This window comes from Trachurus trachurus, assembly GCF_905171665.1.
Source record: "Trachurus trachurus genome assembly, chromosome: 9".
NCBI classification, from domain to species: domain Eukaryota; kingdom Metazoa; phylum Chordata; class Actinopteri; order Carangiformes; family Carangidae; genus Trachurus; species Trachurus trachurus.
In genome coordinates, this window is record NC_139895.1 from 12,383,655 (window position 1) to 12,399,106 (window position 15,452).

The 15,452-nt window shown below is 39.8% G+C and overlaps 1 protein-coding gene across 1 annotated transcript in view; it reads left to right on the plus strand.

Annotated features, from left to right (window-relative positions):
• Positions 1-15,452, plus strand: part of LOC310992017 (protein unc-13 homolog B-like) — a gene marked incomplete at its 3' end in the record, with an annotated part of 189,869 nt that overhangs the window by 132,493 nt on the left and 41,924 nt on the right. The window contains exons 21-26 of the mRNA XM_083979974.1: positions 1,326-1,476; positions 10,569-10,637; positions 11,181-11,270; positions 11,411-11,542; positions 13,607-13,746; positions 15,125-15,210. Of these exons, the coding sequence (XP_083836100.1) occupies positions 1,326-1,476; positions 10,569-10,637; positions 11,181-11,270; positions 11,411-11,542; positions 13,607-13,746; positions 15,125-15,210 (668 nt within the window). The remainder of the gene's footprint in view (positions 1-1,325; positions 1,477-10,568; positions 10,638-11,180; positions 11,271-11,410; positions 11,543-13,606; positions 13,747-15,124; positions 15,211-15,452) is intronic.

A 15,452-nucleotide genomic window follows, 5' to 3' on the forward strand; every position in this document is an offset into this window, starting at 1 on the left:
GTACAGTACACATGTTCTCTGGCTTCCTCTCACAGTTCAAAACGATGCACAGTAGGTTTTTTTTTTTCGATTATATTTTTTACTATTTTTTAAATTCATAACAACACACAAGTACATAGTACATCAAACAAAAACAACCCAGACACCTACAAAACTTAAATGACTGTCCCCATATAAATATAAGTAATTCTGTTCTGTCTCATGATTATAGATGTGTACACATGTAAACACGCACAAAACTCAACAAAGACAGCATTAATAGGAACACAGCCCAACCAAAAGCCAGACAATTATCTCATTTACCATTCACAGCAGCAGCCTTTCATGAAGAACAAAGCAATAAGAAAGGAATATATTTATATATATATGTACAATACATATATAAATATACTAGAGTCAACCTACCATGCACAGTACTGTAGGTTGATTGGCGACTCTAAATTGCCCTTGTGTGTGAATATGAGAAGTTTGGAGGAAGGGGACGAAGACATTAAAGAAGGGTCAAAATCAAAACATGTCAAAATTAGAACATGCCTGATCCTACACTTCCCATAATGCAATTTAATAGCCTCATACTCCACTAAACTGTTTTTATAGTTACATTGTAGTGTTGACATACAGTAATGAATTGGTTCGGTGTGGTTGTGGTGGAGGGTTAGAGTTAGGACGTTGTCAGAGCACGGACTGAGCTCGAGTTGTCGTCTTCTCTTCTTCTCCATCACGCGTGTCTCATGATCATGAGCTGCTCCTAAATGATATTAATGTGAGGGAATACATTCAGGACTTGTGGGCGTCTCCAAATGCCAAAACAGCTGCCAGCCTGTCACTATGGCTTTTAATCAATACAGCTGTCAACACAGACACCGATGATGCAGCTCGTGTCTCACTTGCAACACAATGTGAGTGCACACAAGTCACGGCATCTCAGAGCAGATTAAAACACGTCAAGTTTAATAACTATCATCTAATATGTTCTAATGTTGTTGTTAATATTGGCTCAGGACAGATGGAGAAAAATGGCTGTACACTGTTATCCTGCAGCTTTTAGTAAAACATTTTTGTTTCTATCTTTCTTTTCTATTTCCTCTTTCCTCCTCTCCATCCATCCTCTTTGTTTTCTGTCATTTGCATCCTCCTGATCTCCCTCTGGTCTGTTTTTACACCTTTTCTGGACCCCCATATCTCCACTGTCTAAATTATCTCTCTCCATATTCATCCTCCCTTTTTAAACCTTCTATCCACCTCGACTCCTCCTATCTCCTCCCTCTTATCTAAACCTCCTCTTCCTCTTCCTCCTCCTCCTCCTCCTCTCTCTTCCTCCTCAGCCATTTCTCCTGCCTGTCATCTAAGTACATGCTGTCGGGAGTGCCGGCAGTGATGAGCACCCTGCTGGCCAACATCAATGCCTTCTACGCCCACCCCACCGCCTCCACCAACGTCTCTGCTCCGGCCAGATTCGCAGCCTCCAACTTTGGGGTAAGTGACAATCAACACTAAACACAGTCAACACAGACAAACACCAGCATTTCCAGAAGAGTCTGACAATCAAACTGTTGACTTGATGAGACAGTGGTGATGCAGCTTTCAGGCGATGTCAGCCGTCAGAAACTAAGCGTTAACAGGTGATTTGACTTGAAAACAAACTTGTATTGCCATGAACAGGATATAAATGATATAAAACCACACCACATCCACAGTACACCTCAACTCTTTCATATCTGAATGAAATAAAACACAATGCTGAGGTTGAAAGTTGAATTATATAAAGTTCAAAAACTACCTAAACTCAATCAATCAATCAATCTTCGAGTCCAATGACGTTAAAGCTAGCAGCTAGTGTTAAACATATGTTTTGCATTGTGCTGCATATTGTCTAGTTAGCTAAATATAGATGTCTTATGCACTTATTTATAGCTGAACTCTTTCTGCCTGTTTCTTTGATTCACTGCATCATTCAGTCTCTCACACTACCATGCATTGGGGAAAAAAAGTATTTGATCCCCTGCTGATTTTGTAAGTTTGTCCCCCACAAAGAAATAACAGAAATCCAGAAATAATATATCATCATACATAGATTATGAATTAATTAACATTTGATCAAATGAAATAAGGGAAAACAGGAGTTTTTTATCCACTCTATGTGCACTGCTGCTTCTGATGAAAGCTGGGGCGTGATGCATTCATGGACGATATTTGCACCATAATTGCAGATCAAAACAATCACGCTGACATGTGATTGTGTGGAGAGGATCTCTTGTCCACCCTTATTCTTGGTGGTGGATGATGTGTTTACTTTTTTATTTGTTTGTCTTTCCAGCACATTTCAGACTAACAACATTATTAAGCTTTGCATTGTCTGCATTGTCGTCCCATCAACCATGAAACGTTTGTCCTCACAATTCAAATTATTGCCTCTTTCCAACCACTTAGCACAACTTTTACAGTTTCTTCTAGACTTTTATGGTCACCATATCGGCCCATTGTGGTGAAGTGAAGACCGCAGTTGCTATAAATTTGGATAAAACCCCCAAATTAAGTGAAAATCGTGAGCATTAATTACATTTCCTACGTGTGATAAGGAACCATCCATGGTATTTTCAGGCAATAAGGTGAAATCTCATGTCTGATATAAATAATATTTGAAAATGGGTCAAATTTTGACCCAATTTAAAACCCCAGTTATCATATTGAGGTCATTTTGAGACCAGAATGAGATTCTTTATCTGATTTAAAGAATTGATATTCTCTACAAGCCATACTCTCTAAAAAAAGAAAGTCTACAAAAGAGCAGGTGGAGGCGTGGAGGAGTGAAATTTCATCTTGTAAAGGTGAGAGATGTTTGAATTAGCCTTAGAGCCACCGTTTGACTTTATGTAGGTGTCACGTCGTCTTCCCTCAGACGCCGGGCCCACGGTTGTCTGTAGTATTTGAAGCTTTTTTGCTCTGAACAAGCTGTTTCTCACAGAAACGGCCGCCGCAGTCATGCTGCTAATAATCTTCCTCATTAAAAGGTAATGTCTTATCACAGTGAGACCTTTGGGGGCGACTGTGAACTTTGTGGTGGCCCAAATTCAGCCCTGCAGGTTGGAGCAGTGGGTGGAGGGTGGGGGGGAGTGGGGAAGGGCAATGACAGCTAGAGGCCGAGCTTAATGACTCCTGGGATCTTCGCCAATGGTGTCGACTTCAGTCTGGTTACACTCCAGTGATGTACGAGCGACTGCGGGCAGCATGTTCCTGCTTTAATGGGTCAGGGGGACGCAGACAGACAGACCTGCTGTGAGCTACAACAGTGTGAGGGTCTGTTTCTGGGTGGTCAGGTTGGTAATAAGAAGAAGCTGCTGCTGCTGCTGCTGGAGAGGTTGATAAGTTTCACTGATAGAGCCCGTTGTTTTGTTTTGTCATCTTTCTTTCCCCGGTTGATGATGGAGAACGTCTGCGACACTGAAATGGCCTCACAGTAATTAATGAATGAATCAGCATAATTTAATGAATGAATAAATGCATGAAATATCGTTCACCCCAGTCTGGAGAAACCCACGCTAAATAAATGAATAACTACTGTAGACTAGGAGGTAACGTGTTGACTCCATAAATATAAATGAATGATCCTAAACTGAACACAGTGGGATCCAATAAGTTTCACTAAAGTCTGAGACTTTTCACCCAAGAGTCCAGAGCTGGAAAATGAAAGTGCTGAAAAAACTGCAGTTCCTCTAATGACCACTAGAGTCTGACTCAAACTCTGAGTCGATGCACCAAGACTAATAGTCATAGCAGTAGGTTCGTTACCTTTAATTGCCAGTGCAAGCTATTTTTAGAACGGCGGAGCAGAGCCATGAGCTGCTCAGAGCTACGCTACGGAGGCTAATGGGATTTCTTGGGTTCCCTCATCAAACTGATCAAATAGACAATCCAACAACTCCAAAACGCTCTGGTGGACAAGTTGTGACCTGCACATTCACCACGCTATGAGATAATAACAGAACGTTACCAGACAGAGTTGTTTTAGAGGTAAATTCATGCAAAACCGCTGATGTGCGTTCCCGTCGGGGGCAGTTTTTCATCAAGCAGTCTCTGCATTTACCTCAACGACTCTGTCTGGTAACGTTCTGTTATTATCATCTCGTAGCGTGGTGAATGTGCAGGTCACAACTTGTCCACCAGAGCGTTTTGGAGTTGTTGGATTGTGTATTTGATGAGTTTGATGAGGGAAACCAAGAAATGAGCCTCCGTAGCGTAGCTCTGAGCATCTCGTGGCTCTTCTCTGCCGTTTTAAAGTATCTTGCACCGACAATTAAAGGTAACGAACCTACTGCTAAAACTATTTCACTTCCACAAGAGTGATCTCAGACCTTTAGATTTGTAAATCCAGTGAATATCAAATTAGAGCTGAGTCGATTCAGTCGACTGAATCACGTTGAGTCAGGATTTATTGCATCATTACAAATTCACCTTTGGTATTTCCACATCAGACCATATTGATCTAGATGTCCATCAAACTGTAGGAAGTAAAGATGAACCAGCATCAGTTTTTTCTTTTATGTCTTGTAAACATATGGGACATAATACATTTCTATTTACTGTCAGCTATGAGGGACATTGTGTTTTATCCCATTAATTAATCCCATAATATTTGGTTTACCTGTTATTCATTTGTCATAGAAAAAACACAAATCTTGTTGGTCCTTCCTTATTTTTATTTTATTTTTTATTTTTTACTGAAATCCAGGTTGTTTTGTTGATGCCATCTGCCTCACCACTCACACTTCTGCCTGTCGCTCGTTTCTTTTCATTTGTCTGGGTTTTTTCTTTTTTTTTTGACTGCTCCCGCTGTGATTCCTCTCAGACAGATCCTGAAATACACACATTTTTTTCTGTTTTTTTTTTTTTTCATTCTTTGTTGCTTTCGTTCGTTTGTTTTTGGTTTGGTTTTGTTTAAATATTGGACCAAACTGATTTCAATGCACCTGCTGCCATGGCGATAAGTGGGTTTCCTAAAATCCTACAACTTCATTTCCTTCGTCCTTCGCTCTCTTCGTCTCCTCAGTCGTATCGACCTGTTATTCCTTCTTCTCTTCTCTCCATAACTCAGCTCTGAAATCACCGGCTGACAGTGTGAGCACCTGTTGTTGTTGACAGGTGTGTGGGTGTGTTTGTTCGCCTGTGGACTGCTTGCATCTGTGTGTGTGTGTGTGTGTGTGTGTGTATGTGCTGAAGACAAACAGACATAGCAGCATCTCACTGATGAGAACAAACATTATTAACTAGATCTGTTTTTGTTGTTTTGTTTAGTTTTTTTTTCTCCATAAATGACTTTTCCCAGGGAATAGTTATTGAGCATGTACAGTGTGTGTTTTATTATTATTACTACACACACTCCTCACACATGAGAGTGTGTACCTGGTCGTCAGCCAGAGGCAGTACAGATGAATATTTACTTTTTTATCAGAGACATGAGGGGGAAAAAAGATAATAATTGTTGGTAATTGTTCCCTGGTCGTGAGCAATCCCTGCTTTTTACTTAGTGTATTCGTTAGAGCGGAGCAGGATTAAATCTAAAGAGTCATGGATTAAACTGATCCTGATGAAGATGCTGAGGGTGAAATGTGTGATAATGCCAGAGTTTAGCTCTGTGGCTCTTTCTGAAGCAGCACCTTCATCACCGGCGCCTGTTCTGCTTTCTCATCCGAGTCTATTTACTTTTGTGACTTTGTGCCTGAATGTGTCTGAGAAGAAATGCAACAGCACTAACGACTAAGTAGCTCAGGGTTATTTGCTATAAAGAATTTAAGGAGGTGGCATTTACATCTGCATCAGCATCAGACGTCATGTTTTCTGCTGGAAATGTGTTTCAATATCCACAGTTTCCTTCCATTTCTGTAGATTCACTCAGCAGGAAATGGCAATACAACATTATGTCATTATGAGGAAGTGATGTGCAACAGGAATTGAGCAGAAAGTAAAAAAAAAAGACTGTGTATTACTACTCATTATAGGGGAAATGGAGGTGGAATTGAACTTGTTAACTTACCATTGATTGCTTGTTTTACCTACAGAGTCTTCAGCAGTAAATAACATTCAAAACTGCAAAATGTCTTCAAAGGCAAGAAAACAGTACAAAATATGTCAAACAAACTTTGCAGCAAGATGCGATTATTATAGGTTTAAATGGATTTCTGTCAGTTTGCAGTCATTATGTTTTTAGTGTCGTTTCACTTTTCCACTTAAATCAACAGCTACTGATAAACAATAAGATAAGAGACTTTAATTATCCAACATGTGGGAAGTTTCACTCGGTACAGCAGCAATAAAACAAGCAAGAGTAAAAGATAAAAAAAAGATAAAAAGAGACATACTTTTATGTACAAAAATATATATGGAAGAGTATATACTGTTTGTATTATGAATTATAAAAAAGAAAAATTAACAATGTTTCTTCAGTTATTGACACATCAGATCACATCCACCAACTTATTTAACCCTCTCAGTTTTTCCTTTTTATGATAATAACAGCACTTGTTTCTTTCACGTATCTAAAGTCAGTGATTTTCATCTAAATTTTACTCATCTGAGACATCGCAGGAGATCTGACAACTTGTCCTGCAGCCAAATTATTCCTACAGTTTCTACAACTTCTTTAGCTCCTAAGTTATTTAAGTGTTTGGTCCTCCAGGAACAAAACCAACACATTCTGTTTCATCCCGACATAATTCGACATCAGCAGCAGCTTGTTGAAGATACGTTTTTTTTATTAGCTCGTGGCAAATCTGAATCTCATCCGTGAGGGAAAACAGCCACGGCGGCTTCTCGGCCTCGCTCCGTCGTCAGCGTTTCTTTGAAAAACAAAGAGAAAAGAGAAAATTCGATGAGAGCAGTCACACCTACACTACACCTGCTGTTTTTGACGTTTGGCTTCAGCTGACAGACAATGACTAATCAAGTAATGTCCCAATCGTTGGATGTGGCAGATCAAACACTCTGGAGGTGTGCGTTGTCAGTACAAATGAAAAAAGTAACCCTCAAAATACAAAGAAAGGGCCTGTGCTATACTGTAGGATCATGTAATGGTGATGAAAGCTGAGATAGAGCAGCTCCCACAGGGTCGCTCCAAGAAAAATGTACCTGATGGCTCTGATCCAGAAAAGTTAAGCTCCAAATGATCTTTGCTTTTCCCTTCCTTTTTGTCTTCAGGCTACTTTAGGTAATTGTTACGCGAAGGCTTCAGGCTCTTTTTTTATTAATTAATCCCTGTTTAAAGAGAAATTTATCACCCATTGTATGAATGGGAACATATGCCAAATGTGTTATTGTCACATAAATTGTGTCCCGGCAACAGCGATTCCTGAGCTCCAGGATGTGGAGAGGAAGTAACCAAGTGAGTGCAGAGCTGGTAACAAGGGGAATGAAGCCAATCACAGTTTTTAATTTACTGTGTGTGCGTGTGTGTTTGTGTGCGGTGGCAGACGATGAGGATGGTTTTGCTTAAGGGAAGGACGACGTGACAGTGTGTTATTTTCTAAAGGTCAAAACTGAGCTCTTGTCCTTGTCTCAAGCTTTTTTTTTTTTTTTAGGTCAAACCATGTGTGTGTGTGTTGCTGTGTTTCAGTGAGGACATTTTCTCCTTCTGTTTAAGGGTTTAGATTTTATCTTAGAGTAGATACAGGTCTAAGGATTAGTTTAAAGGGTACAACTGGGGGTATTGTAGATGTCTATTGTGCTGCTGCTTCTTCTTTGCATGTTTCCATGCTTGTTTCTGCCTGCAAACGTCAGCTTTCATCCAAAGTGGTGGACTGATCAGCTGACAGATATCACCATCCACATATAAATAAAAATAAAAAGCCAACATAAAAAGGAGGCTTCTAGGGAATCAATATCAGCCCAATACTGACAAAGCAAAATGGATAAAGGAATATGTCACTCAGTACAACAAAGTGACTCATTGATGTGTTTTATAGTTGTTAATGATAAAGCTTTGAATGAAACACAGATATCAGATGCAGACAAAACTTAGAGACATGCATTTATTATGTTTATTAACAGACTATATATAGAAAATAACAGCCTGAATCTTTATAAGCGAGTTGAGGCTTTTGTCTGTGAAGTTTGTGAGTATGAGACTAATAAAGCTAAAACACACTGTGCCTCTGCTTTCTCTTACATAATTAAAGTGTTTGCACTGGCCCTGCCGCCATGGGACACAACCACACACACACACACACACTCTCATACACAACAAGAGTTGAAAGACGCTTTCAGGAGGTTGATTAGAATCTGGCTATTTATATTAGTGCTTAGTGCCAGTTAATGTTGGCTGTTGTTCGTGCCTTCATGCAGAGATGAAAACAAAGGGAAACCCTTTCCAGTAAACTAACAATGCTCCAGCTAATTGCTGTGTGACCACGACAGGCTACTTTTCTAAGGAGGAGAAAAACCCATCTCCAAACAAACTCTATAACTGTGAGTGTCATTAGCTGTTGGATAAATGTGTTTTTGCATTTTTTTTTGTGAGTATGTTGGAAGTCCTGCTTCTCTTTCTACCTCCCTCGTTTTCTTTGTCAGACAAAACTCATTTCACCCCCTCAGTTTGTCTGCCATGTCGTGACTCCCACTACTCCAGGCTCAGGCTGCTCCATTGGCATGGCATGTAAATAAACATGTGATGCCAAGGCATATGAAGGGAAATAGTGGATAAACAGCAATGGGGATACCGCTACTGTTTTTAGCCCGGATGGTAGAGCTGGTTGGCTGCTGAACATAGCATGGCTCGGTCCCTGGTTCCTCCTCTCCATGTGTCTCCATGACTTCAAGTGAGGCACAAATTGTTCCCAGTGAGTCCAGGAGTATACTGTAGAAGTAACTACTCAAATCAGTCCCACGTATGAATGTAAAAAAAAAGAAGAAGAAGATGTGTGCAATTAAAGGTTTAGTTTTTAAGTCCTTGTTCATTTGGCAACACATTTGTTTACCTGTATCACTGAAAAGCCCAATGTATTTTAATGATACATTAAGTGCACATTATTGTACCACAGACAACAACAACTGCTGTATCAATTTAAAGTGAAGCCAAACAAACCGTGTGCAGCGATGTGATGTGATTTAGCTTGTTAGCTTCTTCTAATAAAGACGAATAAGCACCGTTAGCGGCGCCATCTGGCTCGCTGATACTGAACGTACCACTGTGACAGCTGTATTCAGCGTGATGCTAAATATGCACATCCTGCATCTATTGTCTTCGACATGGGGTGCTTGAATGCATCATTTCCTGTTAATCAGTTGTGCATGTTCACACTGTTTGATATGTGTTGTATATTTTATACTGTCGAGCAGCAATTTGTGCAAGGAAAATGCACAGAATGGCCTCAAACACAAACATCCAGGGCACATTAAAGATGTTCAGAAACTATTTTTACAAACAGTCTTTGCCCTGTACAAACACAAAGGAGGTCTGTACAATAAAACTGTGAAGATGGAATAATGTGAAGATGGAATAACAGAAACAAAAATCAGAATAGAAAAACGTATTTTTCGCTTGTTAATTTTATGAACACTCACCCTCAGGTGCAGTATGGATGTTAACGATCTACTCAGCCCAAGTCTTTGATTCTTTAACACAGATTTTCCAGTCTTGCCTCTGATCTTAGGCAAGGCAAGGCAATTTTATTTGTATAGCCCGTTTTTACAAACAGTTTGTCTCAAAGGGCTTATAACAACATCCTCTGCCCTTAGACCCTCACATCCACTGAGGAAAAACCCCATAGAAAACCCTTTTAACAGGGAGAAATTGGAGAAACCTCAGGGTGAGCAACAGAGGAAGGATGCAATAGATTCTTCTTAATCTTAGTCTTTGTAAAAATTTGATGAATCTTCAACAAAAAACGATGCTTTCAATTGTGGCGTTCCTCAGGGTTCAATTTTAGGCCCAACACTTTTTAACCTTAACATGTCACACCCCTTTATATTGACATGTATCCTGATAATTTACAGCCAATCAATAAACGTTTACACTGTGCTTTATACTATATGAAGTTAGGGAAACATTTTCCACAGCTCAGTCAGGACAGAAGTGATGTCTTGGTTGTTGACTCTGGGAGAAACTGTGTGTGAAAGTCCTGGACTAAACCCAAGTAAATCCTGTGTGTATTTATTTGTGTGTATTGTGTTTGGGTCAGTTAAGTGTTTGTTGTATGTTAACAAATTATTCCTCATCTGCCAGGTTTGCCTTGTGGTGCTGTGTGTACCAAGCGATGCTGCCAGTCGTTTCTGTTTGTCGAACACATAAAAACATTTTCCCATCTTGAGTTTTCTCATGTAGCACAAATGGTTTTACATTTTACTTTTTTTATACCCTGTAGAAAAAATAGTCTCAGTTGTCGTTTATGACTTAGACAAAACATTTCATTTTCTCTGCTCAGACTTTCCTCTCTTCTTCCCCACGGTGCTGCTGTGGTACCCATCATTTACACAGACACGTTCAAACACACACAAGCTGCTGCAAATTGCTCATGTCTGCGTCTTCTCCACTGTCTGAACAAATCTGAGCTACATCTCTTCTTTGCTCTTTCCAACAGAGAGATCGTTTTGTGAAGCTACTGGATCAGCTGCACAACTCGCTGCGTATAGATCTCTCCATGTACAGGGTGAGTCTCCACTTTCAGCTGCTCTTATTCTTTTCCTCAACACATTCAGACTCTTGTGACATTTGAGTTTGACCTCATTCGTGCACACAACAAGGGACAAGCTGGGTACATAAATCTGATTATAGGTAGTCAGTATTAACTCATCTTCTGTCCCTAACCAGGAAATGTTTTGTGTTTTCATTACTCTTCATAAAATCTGCTGCTCAGATGTTGTTTATTTTTCTGTCTCTTCAGTTTATTTGTGCGTCACAGCAGGTTTTTCATATGCTTTTTGTCTGGATGATGTTCTGCCGACTTTTGCATTCATTACCACTGTTTGCTTGTAATGTGTTGTGCAATGATAAATTAAAAGGCTGAGTGAACCAGAAGCTGGATATGATGAATATTAAAAAGGAAAACAGCCACTACTATGACTGGAAAGAAGAAATTCACTGAAGATAAAATTTACTCTCAGAGATCCAAAAACTGGAAGATGTGTTTTGCTGTCCAAAGAAACAGATGGTCAGCTACAGTGTTCAGAAAATATGTGTGTGTGTATTACAGAATAACTTCCCAGCCAGCAGCAAGCCTCGCCTCAGTGACCTCAAGTCAACGGTGGATCTTCTCACCAGCATTACCTTCTTCAGAATGAAGGTAAAAACAGAATATGAGTTTTTGTTTCTGATAATTTAGAGAAATGTTATAGCCTTCAGATTTTGATAGAAAAATCAGTATGCATGGATTGGAAGTCTGTAATTCTGTTTGAGTTATATCTGACTGCTGTTCTCGTGAAGGTCCTGGAGCTGCCGAGTCCTCCCAGAGCTGCCAACGTGGTGCGGGACTGTGTCAAGGCCTGCCTGAACTCCACCTACGAGTACATCTTCAACAACTGTCTGGAGCTCTTCAACCGTCAATTCCAGTCTGCCGTACAGCCGGTGAGTAGCTAAGCATCAACACATCCTGAGCTAACCCTACATACAGTAGCCTATCTCGTAATGTTGTTTTCACACCGTGGGAATTTAATAATGTAATATGTATTGATTCCCATTTTCACAATCTACCTTATTATGGGTGAACTCAAATATGTTGAGGTCAGACAGTGCTGCAGAAAAGCCAGATAGTCAAGAACAGTCAAGGTCAAGTTGCACTAACAAGCAGGAAACAGCTCGACCGGGTGAAACGGATTCAACCATTTACTGTTGGTGGAAACCAGAAGTTCTGATGTTGTTGGAGTCAGAAACTCAGGTCCTGTTCTCAGTATGGGAATCTATGGGTGGTTGCAGAATTATTTAATATGGCCATTTTAGTAGAGATATGTGCAATATCATTGTGTATTACTGTCTTGTTAAGATGCTATTATATGTTATCTTACCTTACCTTACCTTACCAAACCAAACCAAACCTTACCGTACTTTACCTTACCTTACCTTACCAAACCTTACTGTACTGTACTGTACCTAACCCTACCAAACCTTACCTTACCTTACCTTGCCTTACCGTATTTTACCTTACCTAACCTAAACTAATCTTACCTTACCTTACCTTACCCTACCAAACCTTACCTTACTTACCCTACCTGACCTTACCTAATCTCACCTAACCTAACCTTACCTTACCTTACCTTACCAAACCTTACCTTACCTTACCAAACCTTACCTTACTTACCCTACCTAACCTTACCTAATCTCACCTAACCTAACCTTACCTTACCTTACCAAACCTTACCTTACCCTACCTAACCTTGCCTTACCTTACCCTACCAAACCTTACCCTATTTACCCTACCTAACCTTACCTAATCTCGCCTAACCTAACCTTACCTTACTCTACCTAACCTTACCTAATCTAATCTTACCTTACCTTACCTTACCTTACCTTACCTTACCTTACCTTACCTTACTTTACCATACCTTACCTCAAATACTCAATCCAATATTGGTTATCGACATTCATGGCTGTCCTCTAGCAGCCATTTCTACTTTTCTCAGCTCAGTCTTGCTGAGGTATTTTTGTAACTTTATCAGCAAAAACAAACACATTTGTGAGTTGCACCACACCCAATTAACTTCTCCACAGCTGCTAGTAGCTGCTTGGCTAACAGCAGGGTGGTGGGGTGTTGTAGACTGTTTCTGTTGTCATTAAACTGCAGCACATTGTTAGAGTCTACCATCAGACTGTCAATGATCATGTTTCATCTGTTGATATTTTATTGAAAATAGTTAAGACAATGTTTGGAGTTAATGAAGATTTGGGGATTTTATGCAGCTTATGAAATTACCTTTTACTACAGTACGTTACGTTAGTAAAGGATCGTTGATTTAGCAGCTATTCATCAGTAAAGGCTTTTGTTCTAATTACCATGGTTACCCGACTGTTAAGATTGGATGTGCAAATGAGGAAATGTCTGTGATGTGAATGAATTAACCATCGACATGAATCAACTGTCATCTGGTGAAAAATTATCCCCAGATATTTTTAACCAAGATGAATGTCTCACTGTGTCTGCGCTTATCCACTCGGTCTGTGTTTGGGATAAATTAACAATTAACTCTGCATTGAAATCAAGAGAAGAGAAGTTTCCTCCTCATCTGAGTCCTTTCACACAAACATGGAGAATTTAGAGAATGAAATCCGAGAGAATAATATTGTAATTCATTGTTGTAAATTATTCAGTTAAATCATTCATTCAAATCACAACGGTGAAATGTGAAACTCTTGTTTTTGTTCAGCGTTGCCACTTATTTCATCAGGGCAGTTTTCTCTCTGTGTGAGTTCAAGACATCTGGCAACTTAATTCTCACATCGTTTCATCTTTGTCTTTTCTTTTTCCTCTCTTTCTCTCTCTGTTTCTCGTAGCCCGAGCCTGAGAAGAAAAAGAAGAAGACAAAGAAGAAGAAGAAGGAGAAGGCTGAAGGAGAAGAGGAAGGAGACAATAAGGAAGAAGAGGAAGAGGAGGAGGAGGAGGAAGAAGAGGAGGAGGACGAGGAGGAGGAGGAAGAGGAGAAGAAAGAGAGCCAGCCGGAGGAGCAGGGCCCGAGTATCCAGAATCTGGATTTCTGGCCCAAACTCATCACGCTCATCGTCTCCATCATCGAGGAGGACAAGAACTCGTACACAGCCATCATCAACCAGTCAGTGCTGAGCTCCGTTCTGCATCCTTCACCTTTTTATTTGGCAGATTGTCGTTTCTCAGTCATGTCGAGGCCAACACTGGAAATAATATAGTTTATAACTGAGGAGTGAGGACATTACAGTAAAGTGACATGTGGCCATTTATGATGTGTTCAAGTCACTTTAAATCACAACCACAGAGTGAGAGAGAAGTTTCACAGCCACACAAATACAGGACGTGTAGAAATCCATCAGTTAGCAGTGAGATATATGGAGAATAAAACACTACCAACCACATTCATTCAAATTTAAAACTGTGACAGACAACGCTGTGGCTGCTTCAGAGTTTTTGGATGATTTAAAGAAAATGGATTGTTCACAATAATTCCTGGTTACACCGGCACATTAAGGGGCATTTAAAGTTGCAAAAAAAAAAGTACTTTTTGTTGTTTTTTTCTATGAAAGAAGGAAACTCATTTATAGTTTGCATGGTTGGACTGACTGTTTTGCATGATACCTACAGTGGAAGATCTTATCCAACTCTATTAGAAAAAAAGACATGTTTGTTTCTAATAAATGTGTGACTTAAAAGCTAAGTTTTAGGAACTTTACCAGGACATTTTGTTTTTCTTTTGCCTACAACGGCCCTAATGTGCAGTTATACACAATGATTCTGATTGATTGACTCTGAATGATTGGGCTTTTTTCTTTTCTTTTCCAACAATCATTTTTTGTGTTTGTGTCTGTGTAAACAAGCCATGAGAGGCAGAAGTTTTTTTTCTGGGAAGATGAAGAGAAAACTTTTTTTTTTCGCTCGTCTCTCAAGGGTAACACAGATGAAAAAAACAATTTAAACATGAATGAACATGAATTGCTTTTCAGAGTTTCTTGGAGAGAAAAAAAAGAAAAGAAATTATGATTCACCTATTTTAAAAATCACCTAGAAGTCTGAAGCAGCCATGTCTGTCTCTGTTTTGAATATCTGGTTATCTTCTTTTCTTCTCTCTCCTCTCAGGTGGTTTTGTTTACACAAGGGGAAAATTATGCCGGAAAAAAAAAGTGGATGTTTGGACAGAAAACTCGTTATTTAAACATATTGCTGTAATTTGCTCCTTGTGTATTGACGTTCCTGCTGTCGACACAGTTAGAAGATTCATTATCGACGCACCAATTATCAATATTAACATATTTTCATATGTTTCCCGTTGCCTGTGTCTTCCCAAGATATCGAGTCCCTGTTTTTTCCCCACATTTTTTCATATTTCTGATCAGAAACGCACACAAACTCAATCAGTCATCCATATATTAATATTAAGCAGCTCATCAACATGCAGCTTTAATACACACCAGCAGAGAAACTAACACTAACTCTCTCTGAACTCGTCTTCCTCTCTTCAGATTTCCTCAGGAACTCAACGTCGGTAAAGTCAGCGCCGAGGTCATGTGGGCGCTGTTCGCTCAGGACATGAAGTACGCCCTGGAGGGTAAGACTCTGTGTGTGTGTGTGAAGTGTGTGCGTTTAAGTGAGTGACAGCTCAGTCAGTGATGCATCTCTTTCCCTGCCGCCCAGTTTCTTCACTCCATCAACTTTCTTTCTTCACTTTGACATTGTCTCTTCCAGTTTTGGATAAAATCGATCACTACCGCTGGAACAATGGTGAGATGACGATGATACAGTCACATGAGTGTGTAGTGGAGCTGCTGTTTGTCCATGTTGGAGTAGGTT